This window comes from Ictalurus furcatus, chromosome 9 (genome assembly GCF_023375685.1).
Source record: "Ictalurus furcatus strain D&B chromosome 9, Billie_1.0, whole genome shotgun sequence".
Lineage (NCBI taxonomy): Eukaryota > Metazoa > Chordata > Actinopteri > Siluriformes > Ictaluridae > Ictalurus > Ictalurus furcatus.
The window spans coordinates 29,872,975-29,899,343 of NC_071263.1; the positions used below are offsets into that span (position 1 = coordinate 29,872,975).

General features: G+C 45.2%; 1 protein-coding gene across 1 annotated transcript; it reads right to left on the minus strand.

Annotated features, from left to right (window-relative positions):
- Window positions 1-446: 446 nt before the first annotated feature.
- On the minus strand, window positions 447-26,144 carry LOC128613238 (serine protease HTRA1A-like). The gene is made up of 7 exons (XM_053633911.1): window positions 26,032-26,144; window positions 6,550-6,744; window positions 6,046-6,078; window positions 4,998-5,112; window positions 4,827-4,884; window positions 4,544-4,639; window positions 447-1,090 (listed from the first exon to the last, which is right to left on the minus strand). Exons 1-7 carry the CDS (start codon window positions 26,044-26,046, stop codon window positions 922-924), a joined length of 681 nt encoding a protein of 226 aa, XP_053489886.1. The 5' UTR covers window positions 26,047-26,144; the 3' UTR covers window positions 447-921.
- Window positions 26,145-26,369: the final 225 nt, after the last annotated feature.

Sequence of the window (26,369 nt, forward strand, 5' to 3'; positions counted from 1 at the left end):
GTATGCTCTTTATCTCAAGCTATCTGTGTAAAATACGGTAGAAAGCAGCAATAGAAAACAAATTACAGTATAAAGGACCTTTCCATTTTTCTGTAAATACATTTTGATGAAAATCTTTGTGTTATTTGTATGCTAAGGCCAGCATTTTTCTATTTTATTAATTCTGCTTAACCATCTGTATATTAAACCTATTGTGGGATTTCACTTATAGCTCAATATCAAATAAATACACAAACAAAACCAGAATGCTGTATTATAAACAAGTACATAAACAAACTAAGCAAATAAGCATCTATATAAATAAAAATAATAATAAAAAAAATGTAAATAGCAAATTCTGCCTTCTGGATGTCTGATTATTATTATTATTATTATTATTATTATTATTATTATTATTATAAAATCAGTGTAGAAATTCTGTACGGAATACAAGAAGCCACAATACATCGCAGTATTTCGGGTTTTTTTAATAAGCAGAATAATAAGCAAAATATTTAAAGACATCTTTTAAAAAAGATCTTTAAAAAGATCTGAATCTTATTCAGTAAAAATTATTTTTATTTTACAAAAAATATGTAAAATCCAGCAAAAATTCTTCAAATGTTCCTAATTTTTCTCCGTGTGCTCAGGCTGAGAGCTTTTCTTATTTCATGAACCTTTTATCAATATTTATCTTTTTAAAAATAAAAAAAAAAAAAAAAAAAAAATCAACAGTAACTAAAGTAAGGCTTATTTTGTAAAATGTAAACAACAATAATATTTTAATTCAACGCTTTTTAACAAAATGATCAAATAAAATAAAAATACATGTAAATCTCCATCAATATGCATTTTAAGGCGGAGCTTCACCCTGTCAATCATTAGAAAGCCATCACTGATTGGCCTCAGCCCACCAAACCACAGACAGGTGGAGAGTCGAGGTCAAGGGTCGATCTCCATGGGGACAACAGTGAGAGGGACGTCCTCGTTGCCACGGCGAACGACGATGTGCAGCGTGGCGTGTGTGTTAATTACAGCACTGACATCAGCAGCCGAGGAAATCCGCACCCCATTAACCGAAATGATGATGTCATTCTCCTTCACTCCACCTCTACAGAGAGAGAGAGAGAGAGAGAGAGAGAGAGAGAGAGAGAGAGAGAGATTACTAATTACTAAAAACTTACCAATTCTAACTTCATTAAAAACAAAAAAAGACAACAATGAAATCACTTAAAAGGTATACAAACTGCAACGTGACGTCACACAAAGCCCCATTATAACACCGAATCAAATAATAAGGAGAGAGAAAGAAATGTGAAATAAAAGGAGAGAGAGACAGAGAGAATTAAAAAGAGAGGATGAGTAAGACAGATAGAGTGAGAGAGAAATGAAAGGAGAGAAAAAAAGACAGAAATAGAAAGAAAAAGAAAGAAAACAGACACAGAGAGAAATAAAAGAAAATGTAAAATAAAAGGAGAGAGGAAGAGTGAAACAGAAAATAAAAGAAAAGAGAAATAAAAAGAGAGAAGACAGAAACAGGGAGAGAGAGAGAGAGATAAAAAGAAAATAAAAATGAGGGAAGGAGAAAGAAAAAGAAATAAAAGAAATGAGAAATAAAAAGAGGGAAGACAGACAGAAAAATACATAGACACGGAGAGAGAAATAAAGAGAAAAAAAATGAGAGAAACAGGAAATGAAAAAGACAAAGAGAGAGAGAGAGAGAGAAGAAATGTGAAATGAAAGGAGAGAGAGAATTAAAAAGAGGATGAGTAAGAGAGAGTGAGAGAAATAAAGGAGAATAAATAGAGGGAGGAAGACAGACATGGGGAGAGATACACAGAGAGAGAGAGAGAGAGAGCGAGAGAGAGAGTGAGAGAGAGAGAGAGAGAGAGCGAGCGAGAGAGAGAGCGAGCGAGAGAGAGCGAGAGAGCGCGTATGCATGCGCGCGAGAGAGAGAAATATAAAAGAGAGAACAAGAAAATGAGAGACATAAATGAAAGGAGAAAAAAGAAATAAAAACAGAAAGAAAGTAGACAGAGAGAGAGAAATAAAAAGAAAAAGGAAATAAAATGAGAGAAAGAGAGCGAGAAAAATAAGAGAAGAGATAAAAGAAATGTAAAATAAAAGGAAAGAGGATGAGAGAGAAAGAGAAAATAAAAGAACGGAGAAATAAAAATAGGCAAGACAGAGAGAGAGAGAGAGAGAGAGAGAAAGAGAGAGAGAAAGAGAAAGAGAGAGAGATAAAAATAAATGAAAATAAAATGAGAGAAACAGGGAAGGACAAAGACAAGGAGAGAGGGAAAAACATGGCCGCCTCCGTGGTCATCTTTAGTTAGCAACATGCTAGCCAGCTAACTGATGTACATTTACCTCAGAGCAGTGAACTGTAGAGTCGGTGTTGTAGATTTATCAACTGAACATGTCTGTACGCTGATTAATCTAAAGCGAATGTGTACAGTATGTACAGCAGAACTGATTTAACGCTCTTTAAAGCTAAGAAGAAGTGCTGCTGCTGCGTTCACTGCTGATGCCGAGTGAGCGGCCATTTTGATTTGTCTTTGCTGCGTCACTGTATCGCACCATTGCGTTGATCCTGAAGAAACGTGTATAATCTCATTCCCGTGAATATGAGATCTATAGAGGAATGACAATAAAACCACTTCATGTGTCTTAACTTGACTCGGTGACGTTGTCGACACACACGCACGCACGCACACACGCACGCACGCGCGCGCACGCACACACAGACTTTCACATCATTCTTTATTATGCTTACTGGGTACACTGGAGCTCAGTAGGATCCTGTGGTCTGAGGTTGTATAACTTAAGTGAAAAAGGATTAAGGATAATAAATGCTAAATAGTAAAATGCTGTACAAACACACACACACACACGCACACACGCACGCACACACACGCACACACACACGTTGTAAATTGTGGTCACAAAATACTGAGCTGGAGGATTTTTTAACGATGAATAAATGTGGGTCAGAGGGCCTGTGTGTATGTGTGTATGTGTGTGTGTGTGTATGTGTGTGTGTGTGTGTGTGTGTGTATGTGTGTGTGTGTGTGTGTGTGTGTACTACAACAGAAGTAGTTGTGTAAGAAAAATGTGCCGTGCTGCACCGGAGCCAAAGATAACATCACTCATGCAGACTGAAGCCAATAAAAACTACACTGGCTGTGTTCCAATCCTGCATTGAACCCACCCTCATCCACTAACCCTCGGTTTAAGGGCACTTCTGTTACTTCTATTACAATTCTCTTGTCCTGTTGCACGGCACTAATCTGATCCAGTTCCGTTTTTCAAAATGTCGCATCAATGTAAAACAGCCCTGCTGAAAAAAAAAAACAAAAACAAAAACAAAAAACAAAACATCACAGAAATTCTAACGGTTCCCACTACAAATACCATTACAAACCACCAGCTAACCATTAAAACCATCATCATTATTTCTCCTTAATGGTATCCACTAGACATAACATGCCACCAATAGAAGGCAACAAATTACCACTAGAGACCCACAGGGACCATTACAGTTTCCATTAAAACCAATACACATTCTATGAGGGTTTCTATGTATTCATGTTGGACTTTATTTCTTTATTCCGTCCGTTCATCATACTGATAAAACTAATAGCGAATTAAAATGCTACTCAGTTAGCCGTACGCTGGGAGTCTGTGTGAGACATTTTGCCTAGGGGGGCAGGACCGTGGGGTACGACGGGGGAATGGACGGAGGTCACGGACTTCCCCTCTAGCATTCTGAATTAACGTGATTGCACGTGCGTCTGGGTTGTCACTGACTTTTGTTTACGTTTACGCACGTGTTTTCGGTTTGGTTTCTGTCCTGTCTTCACCCCTGTATCGTTATTGACCGCTTCCCCTCACGTGTCCTCATCACTCACAGCTGTTCCCGTTTCCTCGACGATTAGTTTCTCTATTTATACCCTTGTGTTTGTTTCACATCGCAAAGTATTGTTTCACCGAGCCGTACCAAGCCTTTGCTCTGCGTTCGTTCTCCCGGTTTCTCGACTTGGTTCAGTTTCTCGGTCTTCGCCTTTGCCCCGTTCACTCCGCTGGCTGATCGCCTGACCTACGCCTGTTTTTGGACCCTGATGTTGCCTTCACGTTTCGGAATGATCTTCGTGCCTCTCTTAAATAAAGCTTTATACTGCACTTGCATCCACCCACCCTGCATTACATGACAGCAAAAATATCAACGTTAGCAATATCCTGTGTATATGGAAAGCTCTATATATTAGCAAAACTGAACAGTAGGGAAAAAAAAACCCTAAATATCAGGGAAAACCTTGAATATTAGCACTTGGCATCAACTGAAATATTAGCTATACTCAAAATATTAGGAAAACTCTATTAGCGAAAATTCTGAATGCTGATTTATTAATATTAGCAAAACTCTGGCGGCTAATTAAACTCTGAACATTAGCTTAACGCTAAATTGCTTGTGTTTTCTACACTCTGAATGTTAGCTCAACGTTTCAAAATTCAGTGCGTTAACCCTCGGCATCATGGGAGTTGGAGTGTTTTAAGCACTCACACTGCTGCTGGAGTTTTGGAGATGACCTCGACCACGTAAGCCCCAGACGTGACGTCAGGAAAATCTCCCAGCTTCACTTTCAGCTCCTTCACCAGCCTGAGGAGAGATTAGCATCACATCACGCTAACAAGATCCCAGTGTTCCTACAGGCTGTGTCCCAAATCGCACAGCGCTAAAGCATGACAAAATAACATAGCATACGAAATCCGAACAAATTTCATTTTCATTAAAATATATATATATATATATATATATATATAAACATCGCCTCTTATCCACTCACTCGGGCGTCAGCGACATCATCCGAATACCGATGTATTTCTTCTTAGTTGTTACTCGACCTGTAAAAACACGCGACTCAATCCATTTCAGTTTACTGTTAAAACAAACCTCTGATAAAAACCTGCCGTGTTTCCGATCACATTAAACATGTATTTATTTATGTCTTCGTGACCTCTGGCCTGTCTGTCGTAGGACTCGGTGAGAAATTCCTTGATCTTGTCGGATGGAATGGCGAAGGAGATTCCCGCGGTCACCTTCAGAGTGTTTATTCCGATCACTTCACCGTCCTGTAGATCACAACACACGTACACACGCTCGAATGACATATTTATACACACCCTGCCGTGTGTCATGTCTTTTCAGCGTCCAGGCTCTGAAGTTTCCTTATATGGTCGTAACTTGTGTCAGCTGTTCCTCAATCCCAGCTTTCTTATGCAAGTTTGTCCTCTCCATCTGTAAGGTCATGTGTTTCTTACTGTATTTCTAAACAGTCTGTCTGTCTGTCTGTGACACTTCTTTGTCTGGGTAACTGTCTGTCTGTCTGTGACACTTCTTTGTGTGTGATAACTGTCTGTTTGTCTGTCTGTGACACTTCTTTGTCTGGAGAACTGGCTGTCTTTCTGTCTGTGACAATTTGTCTGGATAACTGTGGCTGTCTTTCTGTCTGTGACATTTCTTTGTGTGTGATAACTGTCTGTCTTTCTGTCTGTGACATTTCTTTGTGTGTGATAACTGTCTGTCTTTCTGTCTGTGACATTTCTTTGTGTGTGATAACTGTCGGTTTTCTGTCTGTGACACTTCTTTCTCTGGAGAACTGTCTGTCTTTCTGTCTGTGATAATTTGTCAGGATAATTGTGTCTGTCTGTCTGTGACACTTCTTTGTCTGGATAACTGTCTGTCTTTCTGTCTGTGTCATTTCTGTGTGTGTGATAACTGTCTGTTTGTCTGTCTGTGACACTTCTTTGTCTGGAGAACTGTCTGTCCGTATATTTCTATGTGATAACTGTCTGTCTTTCGGTCGGTCTGTCTGTGACACTTCTTTGTCTGGAAACTGTCTGTCTGTGATACTTCTTGGTCTGGATAACTCTGTCCATACATTTCTATGTGATAACTGTCTGTCTGTGATAATTGTCTGTCTGTTTGTAAGAGACAGACCCAACCGATCATGTGTATAAACATGAGAAAGTCATTATTTGCGATAAAAGAAATGAAATCCTTACCAGATTAACCAGGGGTCCTCCTGAGTTTCCGTACTGTGAAATAGACAAAACAACTTAGCTCCTGAAGTCTGAGGTGTGAACGTGTGAAAACCATGCACGCTGAACATCACGTGTGAAAACCGTGCACGCTGGACATCACGTGTGAAAACCGTGCACACTGGACATCACGTGTGAAAACCGTGCACGCTGGACATCACGTGTGAAAACCGTGCACGCTGGACATCACGTGTGAAAACCGTGCACGCTGGACATCACGTGTGAAAACCGTGCACGCTGGACATCACGTGTGATCATACGTCACTGTACTGTTTAGGTGAGAAGTTGAGACTGCAGTAAACGTTTAGTTACTCGGAAAACGTCACTGTAGCTACTCTGAAGTTTTAAACCAGCCTGCTTTTCACAACTTCACTACATATTTATGGAATGCCTGAATTAATGAGCGATGTGTTGATGTGTCGAGGCAGGTGAAAACATTTGTGTGTGTGTGTACGTGTGTGCGCTTACGTTGATGATGGCGTCGGTCTGGATGTAGTCCATGTCGGAGTTGCGTAGGCCGAGCTCTTTCCCGCCCCTCTGCGTGGTGCTGACGATCCCCGTCGTCACCGTGTGCTGCAGTGAAAACGGACTCCCGATGGCCACCACGAACTCGCCCGGTCTCAGATCAGCTGACCGGCCCAGACCCATCACAGGAAGTTTATTCTGTGGGACAGGAAGTGACATCTTCGTGAGGAATGATTGCTTTTGTGCTCCTTTACAATCACAACCTATAACCGTCAGGGTCGGGGCGTGTTGTTATGGGAAAATAATCAACTTTGGGGTTGTAACCGTAACAGAAACTCCACTTCATCGCACCAACCCATCACTGATCACTTTCCTTCAACAGCATGACACACACACAGTTTTATAACTTAATAACTCAGAGCTCTAAATACCGATGGCAATTTCAGAATTAATATACAGCCCCATTTGTGTGTGTGTGTGTGTGTGTGTGTGTGTGTGTGTATGTGTGTGTGTGTGTGTGTGTGTGTGTGTGCGCGCAATATGGTAAAAAATCAACAGATACAACCTCTTATAAAGTTTTAAAATGCTAGATATTAGACTTTAGTGCCATATTTGTTTATTTATTTATTTATGTATTTTGACAAATGTCTGACGGTAAGAGAAGATATTTTTAAGGCCTAATTTGCCTTGAAGTATGTTCAGCATGGAGGAATTCTCACTATAAAGTGTTTTACTGCATAATAAAATTCCTATGAAGTTAGATCAGAAAGAATATTTGAGAGCAACGAGAGGGCATGAAACGTTTTGATAAATTAAAGTGAGTGTGTATGCGTGAGAGAGAGATGGGGAGGGAGAGAAAGAGAGAAAGAAAGAGAAAGAAAGAAAGAGAGAGAGAGAGAGAGCAAGAGAGAGAGAGAGAGCAAGAGAAAGAGAATGAGAAAGAGAGATATAGTGACTATATACGGTATAGTCACTATATTAAGAGAGAGAAAGAGTGAGAGAGAGAGTGTGAGAGAGCAGTTACTCTGTAGAGACGTTAGAGCAGTAACTCTGTAGAGACGTTAGAGCAGTTACTCTGTAGAGACGTTAGAGCAGTAACTCTGTAGAGACGTTAGAGCAGTAACTGTGTAGAGACGTTAGAGCGGTTACTCTGTAGTGACGTTAGAGCAGTTACTCTGTAGAGACGTTAGAGCAGTAACTCTGTAGAGACGTTAGAGCAGTAACTGTGTAGAGACGTTAGAGCGGTTACTCTGTAGTGACGTTAGAGCAGTTACTCTGTAGAGACGTTAGAGCAGTAACTGTGTAGAGACGTTAGAGCAGTAACTCTGTAGAGACGTTAGAGCGGTTACTCTGTAGTGACGTTAGAGCAGTTACTCTGTAGTGGCGTTAGAGCAGTTACTCTGTAGTGACGTTAGAGCAGTAACTCTGTAGTGGCATTGGAGCAGTTACTCTGTAGTGGCGTTGGAGCAGTTACTCTGTAGTGGCGTTAGAGCAGTAACTCTGTAGTGGCGTTGGAGCAGTAACTCTGTAGTGGCGTTAGAGCAGTTACTCTGTAGAGACGTTAGAGCAGTAACTCTGTAGTGGCGTTAGAGCGGTTACTCTGTAGTGGCGTTGGAGCAGTAACTCTGTAGTGGCGTTGGAGCAGTTACTCTGTAGTGGCGTTGGAGCAGTTACTCTGTAGTGGCGTTGGAGCAGTTACTCTGTAGTGGCGTTAGAGCAGTAACTCTGTAGTGGCATTGGAGCAGTTACTCTGTAGTGGCGTTAGAGCAGTTACTCTGTAGTGGCATTGGAGCAGTTACTCTGTAGTGACGTTAGAGCAGTAACTCTGTAGTGGCGTTAGAGCAGTTACTCTGTAGAGACGTTAGAGCAGTAACTCTGTAGTGGCGTTGGAGCAGTAACTCTGTAGTGGCGTTAGAGCAGTTACTCTGTAGTGGCGTTAGAGCAGTTACTCTGTAGTGGCGTTAGAGCAGTTACTCTGTAGAGACGTTAGAGCAGTAACTCTGTAGTGGCGTTAGAGCAGTTACTCTGTAGTGGCGTTAGAGCAGTAACTCTGTAGTGGCGTTGGAGCAGTTACTCTGTAGTGGCGTTGGAGCAGTTACTCTGTAGTGGCGTTGGAGCAGTTACTCTGTAGTGGCGTTAGAGCAGTTACTCTGTAGTGGCATTGGAGCAGTTACTCTGTAGTGGCGTTGGAGCAGTTACTCTGTAGTGGCATTGGAGCAGTTACTCTGTAGTGGCGTTAGAGCAGTTACTCTGTAGTGGCGTTAGAGCAGTTACTCTGTAGAGACGTTAGAGCAGTAACTCTGTAGAGACGTTAGAGCAGTAACTGTGTAGAGACGTTAGAGCGGTTACTCTGTAGTGACGTTAGAGCAGTTACTCTGTAGAGACGTTAGAGCAGTAACTCTGTAGAGACGTTAGAGCAGTAACTGTGTAGAGACGTTAGAGCGGTTACTCTGTAGTGACGTTAGAGCAGTTACTCTGTAGAGACGTTAGAGCAGTAACTGTGTAGAGACGTTAGAGCAGTAACTCTGTAGAGACGTTAGAGCGGTTACTCTGTAGTGACGTTAGAGCAGTTACTCTGTAGTGGCGTTAGAGCAGTTACTCTGTAGTGACGTTAGAGCAGTAACTCTGTAGTGGCATTGGAGCAGTTACTCTGTAGTGGCGTTGGAGCAGTTACTCTGTAGTGGCGTTAGAGCAGTAACTCTGTAGTGGCGTTGGAGCAGTAACTCTGTAGTGGCGTTAGAGCAGTTACTCTGTAGAGACGTTAGAGCAGTAACTCTGTAGTGGCGTTAGAGCGGTTACTCTGTAGTGGCGTTGGAGCAGTAACTCTGTAGTGGCGTTGGAGCAGTAACTCTGTAGTGGCGTTGGAGCAGTTACTCTGTAGTGGCGTTGGAGCAGTTACTCTGTAGTGGCGTTAGAGCAGTAACTCTGTAGTGGCATTGGAGCAGTTACTCTGTAGTGGCGTTAGAGCAGTTACTCTGTAGTGGCATTGGAGCAGTTACTCTGTAGTGACGTTAGAGCAGTAACTCTGTAGTGGCGTTAGAGCAGTTACTCTGTAGAGACGTTAGAGCAGTAACTCTGTAGTGGCGTTGGAGCAGTAACTCTGTAGTGGCGTTAGAGCAGTTACTCTGTAGTGGCGTTAGAGCAGTTACTCTGTAGTGGCGTTAGAGCAGTTACTCTGTAGAGACGTTAGAGCAGTAACTCTGTAGTGGCGTTAGAGCAGTTACTCTGTAGTGGCGTTAGAGCAGTAACTCTGTAGTGGCGTTGGAGCAGTTACTCTGTAGTGGCGTTGGAGCAGTTACTCTGTAGTGGCGTTAGAGCAGTTACTCTGTAGTGGCATTGGAGCAGTTACTCTGTAGTGGCGTTGGAGCAGTTACTCTGTAGTGGCGTTGGAGCAGTTACTCTGTAGTGGCATTGGAGCAGTTACTCTGTAGTGGCGTTAGAGCAGTTACTCTGTAGTGGCGTTAGAGCAGTAACTCTGTAGTGGCATTGGAGCAGTAACTCTGTAGTGGCGTTAGAGCAGTAACTCTGTAGTGGCATTGGAGCAGTTACTCTGTAGTGGCGTTGGAGCAGTTACTCTGTAGTGGCGTTAGAGCAGTAACTCTGTAGTGGCATTGGAGCAGTTACTCTGTAGTGGCGTTAGAGCAGTTACTCTGTAGTGGCGTTAGAGCAGTTACTCTGTAGTGGCATTGGAGCAGTTACTCTGTAGTGACGTTAGAGCAGTAACTCTGTAGTGGCGTTAGAGCAGTTACTCTGTAGAGACGTTAGAGCAGTAACTCTGTAGTGGCGTTGGAGCAGTAACTCTGTAGTGGCGTTAGAGCAGTTACTCTGTAGAGACGTTAGAGCAGTAACTCTGTAGTGGCGTTAGAGCAGTTACTCTGTAGTGGCGTTAGAGCAGTAACTCTGTAGTGGCGTTGGAGCAGTTACTCTGTAGTGGCGTTGGAGCAGTTACTCTGTAGTGGCGTTGGAGCAGTTACTCTGTAGTGGCGTTAGAGCAGTTACTCTGTAGTGGCGTTAGAGCAGTAACTCTGTAGTGGCATTGGAGCAGTTACTCTGTAGTGGCGTTGGAGCAGTTACTCTGTAGTGGCATTGGAGCAGTTACTCTGTAGTGGCGTTAGAGCAGTTACTCTGTAGTGGCGTTAGAGCAGTAACTCTGTAGTGGCATTGGAGCAGTAACTCTGTAGTGGCGTTAGAGCAGTAACTCTGTAGTGGCATTGGAGCAGTTACTCTGTAGTGGTGTTAGAGCAGTTACTCTGTAGTGGCGTTGGAGCAGTTACTCTGTAGTGGCGTTGGAGCAGTAACTCTGTAGTGGCGTTGGAGCAGTTACTCTGTAGTGGCGTTAGAGCAGTAACTCTGTAGTGGCGTTGGAGCAGTAACTCTGTAGTGGCGTTGGAGCAGTTACTCTGTAGTGGCGTTAGAGCAGTTACTCTGTAGTGGCGTTAGAGCAGTTACTCTGTAGTGGCGTTAGAGCAGTTACTCTGTAGTGGCGTTAGAGCAGTTACTCTGTAGTGGCGTTAGAGCAGTAACTCTGTAGTGGCGTTAGAGCAGTTACTCTGTAGTGGCGTTAGAGCAGTAACTCTGTAGTGGCGTTGGAGCAGTAACTCTGTAGTGGCATTGGAGCAGTTACTCTGTAGTGGCGTTGGAGCAGTTACTCTGTAGTGGCGTTAGAGCAGTTACTCTGTAGTGGCGTTAGAGCAGTTACTCTGTAGTGGCGTTAGAGCAGTTACTCTGTAGTGGCGTTAGAGCAGTAACTCTGTAGTGGCGTTGGAGCAGTTACTCTGTAGTGGCGTTAGAGCAGTTACTCTGTAGTGGCGTTAGAGCAGTAACTCTGTAGTGGCGTTGGAGCAGTAACTCTGTAGAGACGTTAGAGCAGTAACTCTGTAGTGGCATTGGAGCAGTTACTCTGTAGTGGCGTTAGAGCAGTTACTCTGTAGTGGCGTTAGAGCAGTTACTCTGTAGTGGCGTTGGAGCAGTAACTCTGTAGTGGCGTTGGAGCAGTAACTCTGTAGTGGCGTTAGAGCAGTTACTCTGTAGAGACGTTAGAGCAGTAACTCTGTAGTGGCGTTGGAGCAGTAACTCTGTAGTGGCGTTAGAGCAGTTACTCTGTAGTGGCGTTAGAGCAGTTACTCTGTAGTGGCGTTAGAGCAGTTACTCTGTAGAGACGTTAGAGCAGTAACTCTGTAGTGGCGTTAGAGCAGTTACTCTGTAGTGGCGTTAGAGCAGTAACTCTGTAGTGGCGTTGGAGCAGTTACTCTGTAGTGGCGTTGGAGCAGTTACTCTGTAGTGGCGTTGGAGCAGTTACTCTGTAGTGGCGTTAGAGCAGTAACTCTGTAGTGGCATTGGAGCAGTTACTCTGTAGTGGCGTTGGAGCAGTTACTCTGTAGTGGCATTGGAGCAGTTACTCTGTAGTGGCGTTAGAGCAGTTACTCTGTAGTGGCGTTAGAGCAGTTACTCTGTAGTGGCGTTAGAGCAGTAACTCTGTAGTGGCATTGGAGCAGTAACTCTGTAGTGGCGTTAGAGCAGTTACTCTGTAGTGGCGTTGGAGCAGTTACTCTGTAGTGGCGTTGGAGCAGTAACTCTGTAGTGGCGTTGGAGCAGTTACTCTGTAGTGGCATTGGAGCAGTTACTCTGTAGTGGCGTTAGAGCAGTTACTCTGTAGTGGCGTTAGAGCAGTTACTCTGTAGTGGCGTTAGAGCAGTTACTCTGTAGTGGCGTTAGAGCAGTTACTCTGTAGAGACGTTAGAGCAGTAACTCTGTAGTGGCGTTAGAGCAGTTACTCTGTAGAGACGTTAGAGCAGTAACTCTGTAGTGGCGTTAGAGCAGTTACTCTGTAGTGGCGTTAGAGCAGTTACTCTGTAGTGGCGTTAGAGCAGTTACTCTGTAGTGGCGTTAGAGCAGTTACTCTGTAGTGGCGTTGGAGCAGTTACTCTGTAGTGGCGTTGGAGCAGTTACTCTGTAGTGGCGTTGGAGCAGTAACTCTGTAGTGGCGTTGGAGCAGTTACTCTGTAGTGGCGTTAGAGCAGTTACTCTGTAGTGGCATTGGAGCAGTTACTCTGTAGTGGCGTTAGAGCAGTTACTCTGTAGTGGCGTTGGAGCAGTTACTCTGTAGTGGCGTTGGAGCAGTTACTCTGTAGTGGCGTTAGAGCAGTAACTCTGTAGTGGCGTTGGAGCAGTAACTCTGTAGTGGCGTTGGAGCAGTTACTCTGTAGTGGCGTTGGAGCAGTTACTCTGTAGTGGCGTTAGAGCAGTTACTCTGTAGTGGCGTTAGAGCAGTTACTCTGTAGTGGCGTTAGAGCAGTTACTCTGTAGTGGCGTTAGAGCAGTTACTCTGTAGAGACGTTAGAGCAGTAACTCTGTAGTGGCGTTAGAGCAGTTACTCTGTAGAGACGTTAGAGCAGTAACTCTGTAGTGGCGTTAGAGCAGTTACTCTGTAGAGACGTTAGAGCAGTAACTCTGTAGTGGCGTTAGAGCAGTTACTCTGTAGAGACGTTAGAGCAGTAACTCTGTAGTGGCGTTAGAGCAGTTACTCTGTAGAGACGTTAGAGCAGTAACTCTGTAGTGGCGTTGGAGCAGTTACTCTGTAGAGACGTTAGAGCAGTTACTCTGTAGTGGCATTGGAGCAGTTACTCTGTAGTGACGTTAGAGCAGTAACTCTGTAGTGGCATTGGAGCAGTTACTCTGTAGTGGCGTTAGAGCAGTTACTCTGTAGTGGCGTTAGAGCAGTTACTCTGTAGTGGCGTTAGAGCAGTTACTCTGTAGTGACGTTAGAGCAGTAACTCTGTAGTGGCATTGGAGCAGTTACTCTGTAGTGACGTTAGAGCAGTAACTCTGTAGTGGCGTTAGAGCAGTTACTCTGTAGTGGCGTTAGAGCAGTAACTCTGTAGTGGCGTTAGAGCAGTTACTCTGTAGTGACGTTAGAGCAGTAACTCTGTAGTGGCGTTAGAGCAGTTACTCTGTAGTGGCGTTAGAGCAGTTACTCTGTAGTGGCGTTAGAGCAGTTACTCTGTAGTGGCGTTAGAGCAGTAACTCTGTAGTGGCGTTGGAGCAGTTACTCCGTAGTGGCGTTAGAGCAGTTACTCTGTAGTGGCGTTAGAGCAGTAACTCTGTAGTGGCGTTAGAGCAGTAACTCTGTAGTGGCGTTAGAGCAGTTACTCTGTAGTGACGTTAGAGCAGTAACTCTGTAGTGGCGTTAGAGCAGTTACTCTGTAGTGACGTTAGAGCAGTAACTCTGTAGTGGCGTTAGAGCAGTTACTCTGTAGTGACGTTAGAGCAGTTACTCTGTAGTGGCGTTAGAGCAGTTACTCTGTAGTGGCGTTAGAGCAGTAACTCTGTAGTGGCGTTAGAGCAGTTACTCTGTAGTGGCGTTAGAGCAGTAACTCTGTAGTGGCGTTAGAGCAGTTACTCTGTAGTGGCGTTAGAGCAGTAACTCTGTAGTGGCGTTAGAGCAGTTACTCTGTAGTGGCGTTAGAGCAGTTACTCTGTAGTGGCGTTAGAGCAGTAACTCTGTAGTGGCGTTGGAGCAGTTACTCCGTAGTGGCGTTAGAGCAGTTACTCCGTAGTGGCGTTAGAGCAGTTACTCTGTAGTGGCGTTGGAGCAGTTACTCTGTAGTGGCGTTGGAGCAGTTACTCTGTAGTGGCGTTAGAGCAGTTACTCTGTAGTGGCGTTGGAGCAGTTACTCTGTAGTGGCGTTGGAGCAGTTACTCTGTAGTGGCGTTAGAGCAGTTACTCTGTAGTGGCGTTAGAGCAGTAACTCTGTAGTGGCATTGGAGCAGTAACTCTGTAGTGGCGTTAGAGCAGTAACTCTGTAGTGGCATTGGAGCAGTTACTCTGTAGTGGCGTTAGAGCAGTTACTCTGTAGTGGCGTTGGAGCAGTTACTCTGTAGTGGCGTTGGAGCAGTAACTCTGTAGTGGCGTTGGAGCAGTTACTCTGTAGTGGCGTTAGAGCAGTAACTCTGTAGTGGCGTTGGAGCAGTAACTCTGTAGTGGCGTTGGAGCAGTTACTCTGTAGTGGCGTTAGAGCAGTTACTCTGTAGTGGCGTTAGAGCAGTTACTCTGTAGTGGCGTTAGAGCAGTTACTCTGTAGTGGCGTTAGAGCAGTTACTCTGTAGTGGCGTTAGAGCAGTAACTCTGTAGTGGCGTTAGAGCAGTTACTCTGTAGTGGCGTTAGAGCAGTAACTCTGTAGTGGCGTTGGAGCAGTAACTCTGTAGTGGCGTTGGAGCAGTTACTCTGTAGTGGCGTTGGAGCAGTTACTCTGTAGTGGCGTTAGAGCAGTTACTCTGTAGTGGCGTTAGAGCAGTTACTCTGTAGTGGCGTTAGAGCAGTTACTCTGTAGTGGCGTTAGAGCAGTTACTCTGTAGTGGCGTTAGAGCAGTAACTCTGTAGTGGCGTTGGAGCAGTTACTCTGTAGTGGCGTTAGAGCAGTTACTCTGTAGTGGCGTTAGAGCAGTAACTCTGTAGTGGCGTTGGAGCAGTAACTCTGTAGAGACGTTAGAGCAGTAACTCTGTAGTGGCGTTAGAGCAGTTACTCTGTAGTGGCATTGGAGCAGTTACTCTGTAGTGGCGTTAGAGCAGTTACTCTGTAGTGGCGTTAGAGCAGTTACTCTGTAGTGGCGTTGGAGCAGTAACTCTGTAGTGGCGTTGGAGCAGTAACTCTGTAGTGGCGTTAGAGCAGTTACTCTGTAGAGACGTTAGAGCAGTAACTCTGTAGTGGCGTTGGAGCAGTAACTCTGTAGTGGCGTTAGAGCAGTTACTCTGTAGTGGCGTTAGAGCAGTTACTCTGTAGTGGCGTTAGAGCAGTTACTCTGTAGAGACGTTAGAGCAGTAACTCTGTAGTGGCGTTAGAGCAGTTACTCTGTAGTGGCGTTAGAGCAGTAACTCTGTAGTGGCGTTGGAGCAGTTACTCTGTAGTGGCGTTGGAGCAGTTACTCTGTAGTGGCGTTGGAGCAGTTACTCTGTAGTGGCGTTAGAGCAGTAACTCTGTAGTGGCATTGGAGCAGTTACTCTGTAGTGGCGTTGGAGCAGTTACTCTGTAGTGGCATTGGAGCAGTTACTCTGTAGTGGCGTTAGAGCAGTTACTCTGTAGTGGCGTTAGAGCAGTTACTCTGTAGTGGCGTTAGAGCAGTAACTCTGTAGTGGCATTGGAGCAGTAACTCTGTAGTGGCGTTAGAGCAGTTACTCTGTAGTGGCGTTGGAGCAGTTACTCTGTAGTGGCGTTGGAGCAGTAACTCTGTAGTGGCGTTGGAGCAGTTACTCTGTAGTGGCGTTAGAGCAGTTACTCTGTAGTGGCGTTAGAGCAGTTACTCTGTAGTGGCGTTGGAGCAGTAACTCTGTAGTGGCGTTGGAGCAGTTACTCTGTAGTGGCATTGGAGCAGTTACTCTGTAGTGGCGTTAGAGCAGTTACTCTGTAGTGGCGTTAGAGCAGTTACTCTGTAGTGGCGTTAGAGCAGTTACTCTGTAGTGGCGTTAGAGCAGTTACTCTGTAGAGACGTTAGAGCAGTAACTCTGTAGTGGCGTTAGAGCAGTTACTCTGTAGAGACGTTAGAGCAGTAACTCTGTAGTGGCGTTAGAGCAGTTACTCTGTAGTGGCGTTAGAGCAGTTACTCTGTAGTGGCGTTAGAGCAGTTACTCTGTAGTGGCGTTAGAGCAGTTACTCTGTAGTGGCGTTGGAGCAGTTACTCTGTAGTGGCGTTGGAGCAGTTACTCTGTAGTGGCGTTGGAGCAGTAACTCTGTAGTGGCGTTGGAGCAGTTACTCTGTAGTGGCGTTAGAGCAGTTACTCTGTAGTGGCATTGGAGCAGTTACTCTGTAGTGGCGTTAGAGCAGTTACTCTGTAGTGGCGTTGGAGCAGTTACTCTGTAGTGGCGTTGGAGCAGTTACTCTGTAGTGGCGTTGGAGCAGTTACTCTGTAGTGGCGTTAGAGCAGTAACTCTGTAGTGGCGTTGGAGCAGTAACTCTGTAGTGGCGTTGGAGCAGTTACTCTGTAGTGGCGTTGGAGCAGTTACTCTGTAGTGGCGTTAGAGCAGTTACTCTGTAGTGGCGTTAGAGCAGTTACTCTGTAGTGGCGTTAGAGCAGTTACTCTGTAGTGGCGTTAGAGCAGTTACTCTGTAGAGACGTTAGAGCAGTAACTCTGTAGTGGCGTTAGAGCAGTTACTCTGTAGAGATGTTAGAGCAGTAACTCTGTAGTGGCGTTAGAGCAGTTACTCTGTAGAGACGTTAGAGCAGTAACTCTGTAGTGGCGTTAGAGCAGTTACTCTGTAGAGACGTTAGAGCAGTAACTCTGTAGTGGCGTTAGAGCAGTTACTCTGTAGAGACGTTAGAGCAGTAACTCTGTAGTGGCGTTGGAGCAGTTACTCTGTAGAGACGTTAGAGCAGTTACTCTGTAGTGGCATTGGAGCAGTTACTCTGTAGTGACGTTAGAGCAGTTACTCTGTAGTGGCGTTAGAGCAGTTACTCTGTAGTGGCGTTAGAGCAGTAACTCTGTAGTGGCATTGGAGCAGTAACTCTGTAGTGGCGTTAGAGCAGTTACTCTGTAGTGGCGTTGGAGCAGTTACTCTGTAGTGGCGTTGGAGCAGTAACTCTGTAGTGGCGTTGGAGCAGTTACTCTGTAGTGGCGTTAGAGCAGTTACTCTGTAGTGGCGTTAGAGCAGTTACTCTGTAGTGGCGTTGGAGCAGTAACTCTGTAGTGGCGTTGGAGCAGTTACTCTGTAGTGGCATTGGAGCAGTTACTCTGTAGTGGCGTTAGAGCAGTTACTCTGTAGTGGCGTTAGAGCAGTTACTCTGTAGTGGCGTTAGAGCAGTTACTCTGTAGTGGCGTTAGAGCAGTTACTCTGTAGAGACGTTAGAGCAGTAACTCTGTAGTGGCGTTAGAGCAGTTACTCTGTAGAGACGTTAGAGCAGTAACTCTGTAGTGGCGTTAGAGCAGTTACTCTGTAGTGGCGTTAGAGCAGTTACTCTGTAGTGGCGTTAGAGCAGTTACTCTGTAGTGGCGTTGGAGCAGTTACTCTGTAGTGGCGTTGGAGCAGTTACTCTGTAGTGGCGTTGGAGCAGTAACTCTGTAGTGGCGTTGGAGCAGTAACTCTGTAGTGGCGTTGGAGCAGTTACTCTGTAGTGGCGTTGGAGCAGTTACTCTGTAGTGGCGTTAGAGCAGTTACTCTGTAGTGGCGTTAGAGCAGTTACTCTGTAGTGGCGTTAGAGCAGTTACTCTGTAGTGGCGTTAGAGCAGTTACTCTGTAGAGACGTTAGAGCAGTAACTCTGTAGTGGCGTTAGAGCAGTTACTCTGTAGAGATGTTAGAGCAGTAACTCTGTAGTGGCGTTAGAGCAGTTACTCTGTAGAGACGTTAGAGCAGTAACTCTGTAGTGGCGTTAGAGCAGTTACTCTGTAGAGACGTTAGAGCAGTAACTCTGTAGTGGCGTTAGAGCAGTTACTCTGTAGAGACGTTAGAGCAGTAACTCTGTAGTGGCGTTGGAGCAGTTACTCTGTAGAGACGTTAGAGCAGTTACTCTGTAGTGGCATTGGAGCAGTTACTCTGTAGTGACGTTAGAGCAGTAACTCTGTAGTGGCATTGGAGCAGTTACTCTGTAGTGGCGTTAGAGCAGTTACTCTGTAGTGGCGTTAGAGCAGTTACTCTGTAGTGGCGTTAGAGCAGTTACTCTGTAGTGGCGTTAGAGCAGTTACTCTGTAGTGGCGTTAGAGCAGTTACTCTGTAGAGATGTTAGAGCAGTAACTCTGTAGTGGCATTGGAGCAGTTACTCTGTAGTGGCGTTAGAGCAGTTACTCTGTAGTGGCGTTAGAGCAGTTACTCTGTAGAGACGTTAGAGCAGTAACTCTGTAGTGGCGTTAGAGCAGTTACTCTGTAGAGATGTTAGAGCAGTAACTCTGTAGTGGCGTTAGAGCAGTTACTCTGTAGAGACGTTAGAGCAGTAACTCTGTAGTGGCGTTAGAGCAGTTACTCTGTAGAGACGTTAGAGCAGTAACTCTGTAGTGGCGTTAGAGCAGTTACTCTGTAGAGACGTTAGAGCAGTAACTCTGTAGTGGCGTTGGAGCAGTTACTCTGTAGAGACGTTAGAGCAGTTACTCTGTAGTGGCATTGGAGCAGTTACTCTGTAGTGACGTTAGAGCAGTAACTCTGTAGTGGCATTGGAGCAGTTACTCTGTAGTGGCGTTAGAGCAGTTACTCTGTAGTGGCGTTAGAGCAGTTACTCTGTAGTGGCGTTAGAGCAGTTACTCTGTAGTGACGTTAGAGCAGTAACTCTGTAGTGGCATTGGAGCAGTTACTCTGTAGTGACGTTAGAGCAGTAACTCTGTAGTGGCGTTAGAGCAGTTACTCTGTAGTGGCGTTAGAGCAGTAACTCTGTAGTGGCGTTAGAGCAGTTACTCTGTAGTGACGTTAGAGCAGTAACTCTGTAGTGGCGTTAGAGCAGTTACTCTGTAGTGGCGTTAGAGCAGTTACTCTGTAGTGGCGTTAGAGCAGTTACTCTGTAGTGGCGTTAGAGCAGTTACTCTGTAGTGGCGTTAGAGCAGTTACTCTGTAGTGGCGTTAGAGCAGTAACTCTGTAGTGGCGTTGGAGCAGTTACTCCGTAGTGGCGTTAGAGCAGTTACTCTGTAGTGGCGTTAGAGCAGTAACTCTGTAGTGGCGTTAGAGCAGTAACTCTGTAGTGGCGTTAGAGCAGTTACTCTGTAGTGACGTTAGAGCAGTAACTCTGTAGTGGCGTTAGAGCAGTTACTCTGTAGTGACGTTAGAGCAGTAACTCTGTAGTGGCGTTAGAGCAGTTACTCTGTAGTGACGTTAGAGCAGTTACTCTGTAGTGGCGTTAGAGCAGTTACTCTGTAGTGGCGTTAGAGCAGTAACTCTGTAGTGGCGTTAGAGCAGTTACTCTGTAGTGGCGTTAGAGCAGTAACTCTGTAGTGGCGTTAGAGCAGTTACTCTGTAGTGGCGTTAGAGCAGTAACTCTGTAGTGGCGTTAGAGCAGTTACTCTGTAGTGGCGTTAGAGCAGTTACTCTGTAGTGGCGTTAGAGCAGTAACTCTGTAGTGGCGTTGGAGCAGTAACTCTGTAGTGGCGTTGGAGCAGTTACTCTGTAGTGGCGTTAGAGCAGTTACTCTGTAGTGGCGTTAGAGCAGTTACTCTGTAGTGGCGTTAGAGCAGTTACTCTGTAGTGGCGTTAGAGCAGTTACTCTGTAGTGGCGTTAGAGCAGTAACTCTGTAGTGGCGTTAGAGCAGTTACTCTGTAGTGGCGTTAGAGCAGTAACTCTGTAGTGGCGTTGGAGCAGTAACTCTGTAGTGGCGTTGGAGCAGTTACTCTGTAGTGGCGTTGGAGCAGTTACTCTGTAGTGGCGTTAGAGCAGTTACTCTGTAGTGGCGTTAGAGCAGTTACTCTGTAGTGGCGTTAGAGCAGTTACTCTGTAGTGGCGTTAGAGCAGTAACTCTGTAGTGGCGTTGGAGCAGTTACTCTGTAGTGGCGTTAGAGCAGTTACTCTGTAGTGGCGTTAGAGCAGTTACTCTGTAGTGGCGTTAGAGCAGTTACTCTGTAGTGGCGTTAGAGCAGTTACTCTGTAGTGGCGTTAGAGCAGTTACTCTGTAGTGGCGTTAGAGCAGTTACTCTGTAGTGGCGTTGGAGCAGTTACTCTGTAGTGGCGTTAGAGCAGTTACTCTGTAGTGGCGTTGGAGCAGTAACTCTGTAGTGGCGTTGGAGCAGTAACTCTGTAGTGGCGTTAGAGCAGTTACTCTGTAGTGGCATTGGAGCAGTTACTCTGTAGTGGCGTTAGAGCAGTTACTCTGTAGTGGCGTTGGAGCAGTTACTCTGTAGTGGCGTTGGAGCAGTTACTCTGTAGTGGCGTTAGAGCAGTAACTCTGTAGTGGCGTTGGAGCAGTAACTCTGTAGTGGCGTTGGAGCAGTTACTCTGTAGTGGCGTTGGAGCAGTTACTCTGTAGTGGCGTTGGAGCAGTTACTCTGTAGTGGCGTTAGAGCAGTTACTCTGTAGTGGCGTTAGAGCAGTTACTCTGTAGTGGCGTTAGAGCAGTTACTCTGTAGAGACGTTAGAGCAGTAACTCTGTAGTGGCGTTAGAGCAGTAACTCTGTAGTGGCGTTAGAGCAGTTACTCTGTAGTGGCGTTAGAGCAGTTACTCTGTAGAGACGTTAGAGCAGTAACTCTGTAGTGGCGTTAGAGCAGTTACTCTGTAGAGACGTTAGAGCAGTAACTCTGTAGTGGCGTTAGAGCAGTTACTCTGTAGAGACGTTAGAGCAGTAACTGTGTAGAGACGTTAGAGCAGTTACTCTGTAGTGGCGTTAGAGCAGTTACTCTGTAGTGGCGTTAGAGCAGTAACTCTGTAGTGGCGTTAGAGCAGTTACTCTGTAGTGGCGTTAGAGCAGTAACTCTGTAGTGGCGTTAGAGCAGTTACTCTGTAGTGGCGTTAGAGCAGTAACTCTGTAGTGGCGTTAGAGCAGTTACTCTGTAGTGGCGTTAGAGCAGTTACTCTGTAGTGGCGTTAGAGCAGTAACTCTGTAGTGGCGTTGGAGCAGTAACTCTGTAGTGGCGTTGGAGCAGTTACTCTGTAGTGGCGTTAGAGCAGTTACTCTGTAGTGGCGTTAGAGCAGTTACTCTGTAGTGGCGTTAGAGCAGTTACTCTGTAGTGGCGTTAGAGCAGTTACTCTGTAGTGGCGTTAGAGCAGTAACTCTGTAGTGGCGTTAGAGCAGTTACTCTGTAGTGGCGTTAGAGCAGTAACTCTGTAGTGGCGTTGGAGCAGTAACTCTGTAGTGGCGTTGGAGCAGTTACTCTGTAGTGGCGTTGGAGCAGTTACTCTGTAGTGGCGTTAGAGCAGTTACTCTGTAGTGGCGTTAGAGCAGTTACTCTGTAGTGGCGTTAGAGCAGTTACTCTGTAGTGGCGTTAGAGCAGTAACTCTGTAGTGGCGTTGGAGCAGTTACTCTGTAGTGGCGTTAGAGCAGTAACTCTGTAGTGACGTTAGAGCAGTAACTCTGTAGTGGCGTTAGAGCAGTTACTCTGTAGTGGCGTTAGAGCAGTAACTCTGTAGTGGCGTTAGAGCAGTTACTCTGTAGTGACGTTAGAGCAGTAACTCTGTAGTGGCGTTAGAGCAGTTACTCTGTAGTGGCGTTAGAGCAGTTACTCTGTAGTGGCGTTAGAGCAGTTACTCTGTAGTGGCGTTAGAGCAGTAACTCTGTAGTGGCGTTGGAGCAGTTACTCCGTAGTGGCGTTAGAGCAGTTACTCTGTAGTGGCGTTAGAGCAGTTACTCTGTAGTGACGTTAGAGCAGTAACTCTGTAGTGGCGTTAGAGCAGTTACTCTGTAGTGACGTTAGAGCAGTAACTCTGTAGTGGCGTTAGAGCAGTTACTCTGTAGTGACGTTAGAGCAGTTACTCTGTAGTGGCGTTAGAGCAGTTACTCTGTAGTGGCGTTAGAGCAGTAACTCTGTAGTGGCGTTAGAGCAGTTACTCTGTAGTGGCGTTAGAGCAGTAACTCTGTAGTGGCGTTAGAGCAGTTACTCTGTAGTGGCGTTAGAGCAGTAACTCTGTAGTGGCGTTAGAGCAGTTACTCTGTAGTGGCGTTAGAGCAGTTACTCTGTAGTGGCGTTAGAGCAGTAACTCTGTAGTGGCGTTGGAGCAGTTACTCCGTAGTGGCGTTAGAGCAGTTACTCTGTAGTGGCGTTAGAGCAGTAACTCTGTAGTGACTCGCCCCACATCGATGTTCTGGATGATTTTCCACATGAAAGTGCAAAACGTTCCAAAATGGCTGACTAATACACAAGGAATAAACCACATAAACCTGCTGTGCCGTTTTAGGAAAATTATCCATGACGATGGTGCAATATGTCTCGACACAAAGTTTAAAGACTATTTTCCTCTAAGCGTGATTTATTCCTCTTCTAGAACAGCAATTTCCCAACCATCCCAATGTTTAATCTATTAACAGACTACACTTCGTCCTTTTTAACCGTTTCTAGGTGCATTTAACGTTGTGAAACATCCCTGAGACAGTGTCTCTGACAATGGAGACTCCTTCCATCTCCTTACCCTGGTGAAAAGTTCACCGTATCAACAAAATCTGTTTGCGTGGCACGTCCACCGTACGAGTCCCTGTGAAGGAGCCGTTACTATAGAAACGATAGCATGTTAGGAACATAAACAATATAAACCTGTGATTTGAATTAAAGCCAGCACTACTTTTAGAGCTGCTGGTATAGAAACATATTTCAACGTCTTCTGACCAGTCAGAATCCCGAATTCAACGGTGACAGAGGTATCGGTGCGAGAGAGTCAGAGAACAGCGCACGATTTCAGACGGAACCTTTACAAGCTGAAATGAGAGAAAGAATGCGGAGATGTTTTTTATTACACTGTTTTCCACAACCTTCCTATAAACATATGCAATACCCAGGTGTGTGTGTGTGTGTGTGTGTGTGTGTGTCTATGTTTATGTTGTTTGGCATTCTGTGAATACCTCATCAGCACTGAGGTGAAATGACCAAACCGTGTCAAAGATCAACACCCCCTATCCAAACACACACAATCCCCCAGCTTTACTCTCCATCCATATAGCACAGTCCCCTCCGTAACTATTGGAACAGCGAGGCCGGTTCATGTGTTTGTGCTCTACACCAAAGACATTTGGGTTTGAGATCAAAAGATGAGTATGAGACGAGAGTTTAGGATTTCAGCTTTTATATCTAGACGTGTCAAGCAACATAAAACATAGAAGCTTTTGTATCAGACCACAGCTTCTTTCAGTAGTTGTTTGTTTCGGGGGGTTTCTCCCTTCAGTCTCCTCTTCAGGAGGTGAGGTGCTGATCAGTTGGGTGAAGGTCTGGTGATGGACTTGTCCAGTCTAAAACCTTCCACTTTCCCCCTGATGAAGTCCTGTGTTGAGGTGGAAGTGTGTTTTGGATCGTTGTCTTGCTGCATGATGAAGTTCCTCCTGATTCATTCGGATGCATTTCTCTGTAAATCTGCAGACAGAATGTTCCTGTAAACTTCTGAATTCATTCTGCTGCTCCATCATGAGTTCATCATCAATAAAGATCAGTGAGAATGTTCCAGAAGCAGCCATGCAAGCCCAGGCCATGACGCTACCTCCACCATGTTCCACAGATCAGCTCGTATGTTCTGGATCATGAGCAGATCCTTTCTTTCTCCACACTTTGGTCTTTCCAGAACTTTGGTAGAGGTTCATCTCGGTTCCAGAACTTTTGTGGATCGTCTCTGTATTTCTTTGTGAATTCCAGTCTGGGTTTCTGATTCTTACTGCTGGTCAGCGTTTCACATCTTGTGGTGTGTCCTCTATATTTCCGCTCTCGAGGTCTTCTTCTAACGGTGGATTGTGACCTTCACCCTGCCCTGTGGAGGTTGTTGGTGACGTCACTGTCTGTTGTTTTTGGGTTTTTCTTCACAGCTCTCACAATGTTCGTCATCGGCTGCTGTGGTTTTCCTCGGCCGACCCGTTCGGTGTCTGTTCCTCAGTACACCGGCGGTTTCTTTCTTTTCCAGGACATTCCAAATGGTTGTGTTCTCTATACACAATGTTTGTGATTGATTTTCCCTCGACATTTTCTCTCAGCTTCAAAACGGCTCGCTTTACTCCCACAGACAGCTCTCAGATCTTCGTGTTATTTAGATAGTAGATGTTCAGAGCGGTTTAATGTGTAAACAATCGATCTAACAGGACTGGGGAACAACAAACACCCGTCAGTCACATCTTCCTTTATTTTTTTGCTCGCCAACAAATCGGGTGATCTACATATAAATACCAAGAATGTATATTACATGTGTATACACATGTGTATGTGTATGTGTGTGTGTGTGTGTATATACACTGTTGTTGTGTGTTTGTTCATGCTTTGGTCTGAACACATGACCCACAGTCACCACATTAGAGCTTTAGCCCAATAAACCCAACTGCTGTAACTGCAGTGTGTGTGTGTGTGTGTGCGTAAATGGACACAAGAGACTTCACTGGGGAAATTGCACTCCCGCTGATTTTGGACGCGACAGCATTCCCAGCTCTGAGAAGCAATGATGGGAAAAAACAGGCACATTGACGAGTCTGGTTTGAGGTTCTGGGTATGTATTGTGTGTGTGTGTGTGTGTGTGTGTGTGTGTGTGTGTGTGTGTGTGTGTGTTTCCATCCCTACACCAGCATTCAAACCAGTGACCTTGTATATTCACACACATATGGATTTGTTTTTCTTTTTTTTTTTTGCCTCATTCTCCACCTGTCTCACTTTCTGTCTCCTTTTTACTCTCACATTATAAGTCTCTCTTTTCCTTCTGCTCTCTGCTACTTTCCATCTGTCTCCATTACTGTCTCTCCCTCCATCTGTCTCTCTCTCTCTCTCTCTCTCTCTCTGGTGTCTGAGGTAGGAAGAGCGCTTTCCCTTTTTCTAATCTGAAGTCACAGTAATGTCTTCTCCAGAGGGAGAGAGACAAACATAAAATGAGAGAAAGCTCAGCAGAGGGATAAAAAAGAAAGACAGGCAGACAGAGGTGGGGGAGGGACAGTGGAGATATATACAGAGAGAGATATACAAAGAGAGACAGAGAGAGGAGCAGACAGACAGATAGGGTGAGAGACAGACAGTGAGGGGGGGGATTAAAATAGAAAAACTAACAAAGGGATTTAAAAAAAAAAAAAAAAAGACGCCCAGACACACAGAGAGGGATAAAAAGATATATATATATATATATATATATATATATAGAGAGAGAGAGAGAGAGAGAGAGAGAGAGAGAGAGAGAGAGAGAATAGTGACAGCTAGAAAGAGACCGAGAAAAAGAGGGGGAGAGACAGGTAGAGACAGCGAGACAGAAGAAAGGGGAGATTGTGAGAGTGACAGCAAAGAAAGACAGAGAGAGAGAGAGAGAGAGAGAGAGAGAGAGAGAGAGACTAAATAGAAAAATTAGCAGAGGGTTAAAAAAAGAAAGACACCCAAACAAATAGGAACATCGAAACTAGATGAAGAGAAAAAGACAGAGAGACAGTGAAAGAGACAGAGAGGTAGAAAGCGAAGGAGAAAGAGAGAGAGAGAGAGAGACAGACAAAGAGGCAGTCAGAGAGAGAAAGAGAGACAGAGAGAGAGAGACAGAGAGAGAGAAAGCCAGAGAGAGAGAGACAGAGAGAGAGAGAGAGAGAGAAAGACAGAGAGAGAGAGAGACAGAGAGAGAGAGAGATAGAGAGAGAGACACACACACAGAGAGAGAGAGACAGAGAGAGAGAGACAGAGAGAGAGAGAGAGACAGAGAGAGAGAGAGACAGAGAGAGAGAGACAGAGAGAGAGAGAGACAGAGAGAGAGAGAAATTGACAAAGACAGAGGGAGCAAAAGTGAGACATTGAAAGGAAGAGAGAGAGAAAGACAGAACTTTCCCTTCTGAGCATGTGCTATCCATTCTGTGGTCTCACACACACACACACACACACACACACACACAACAGATATTTATGAAGTGACTGTTTCTTTCCCATAACCTCAGTACTCACTTTCATTCTCTCCATCGCTCTCACTGTCCTGTTTTATAAATCACTTTTCTGCATGAGGCTGTAAAACGTTCTCTCTCTCTTCCTCTCTCTCTCCCTCTCTTCCTCTCTCTCTCTCGCTCTTCCTCTCTCCAGAAACCAGTTCATTTAAACTGCACTCTTTATTTCCTCCTCCAAGTCCTCACTCAGTCGTCATCGTCCCTCAGAGAATCGGGAACGCATCGAAGGAAACGAACTCCTACCGGAGAGTCGATCTTGAGCAGAGCGATGTCCGATCTTTCGTCGATGTCTGTGATTTTGGCGTCGTACGACTGTCCGTTCTTCAGTTCGACCTTCACTCG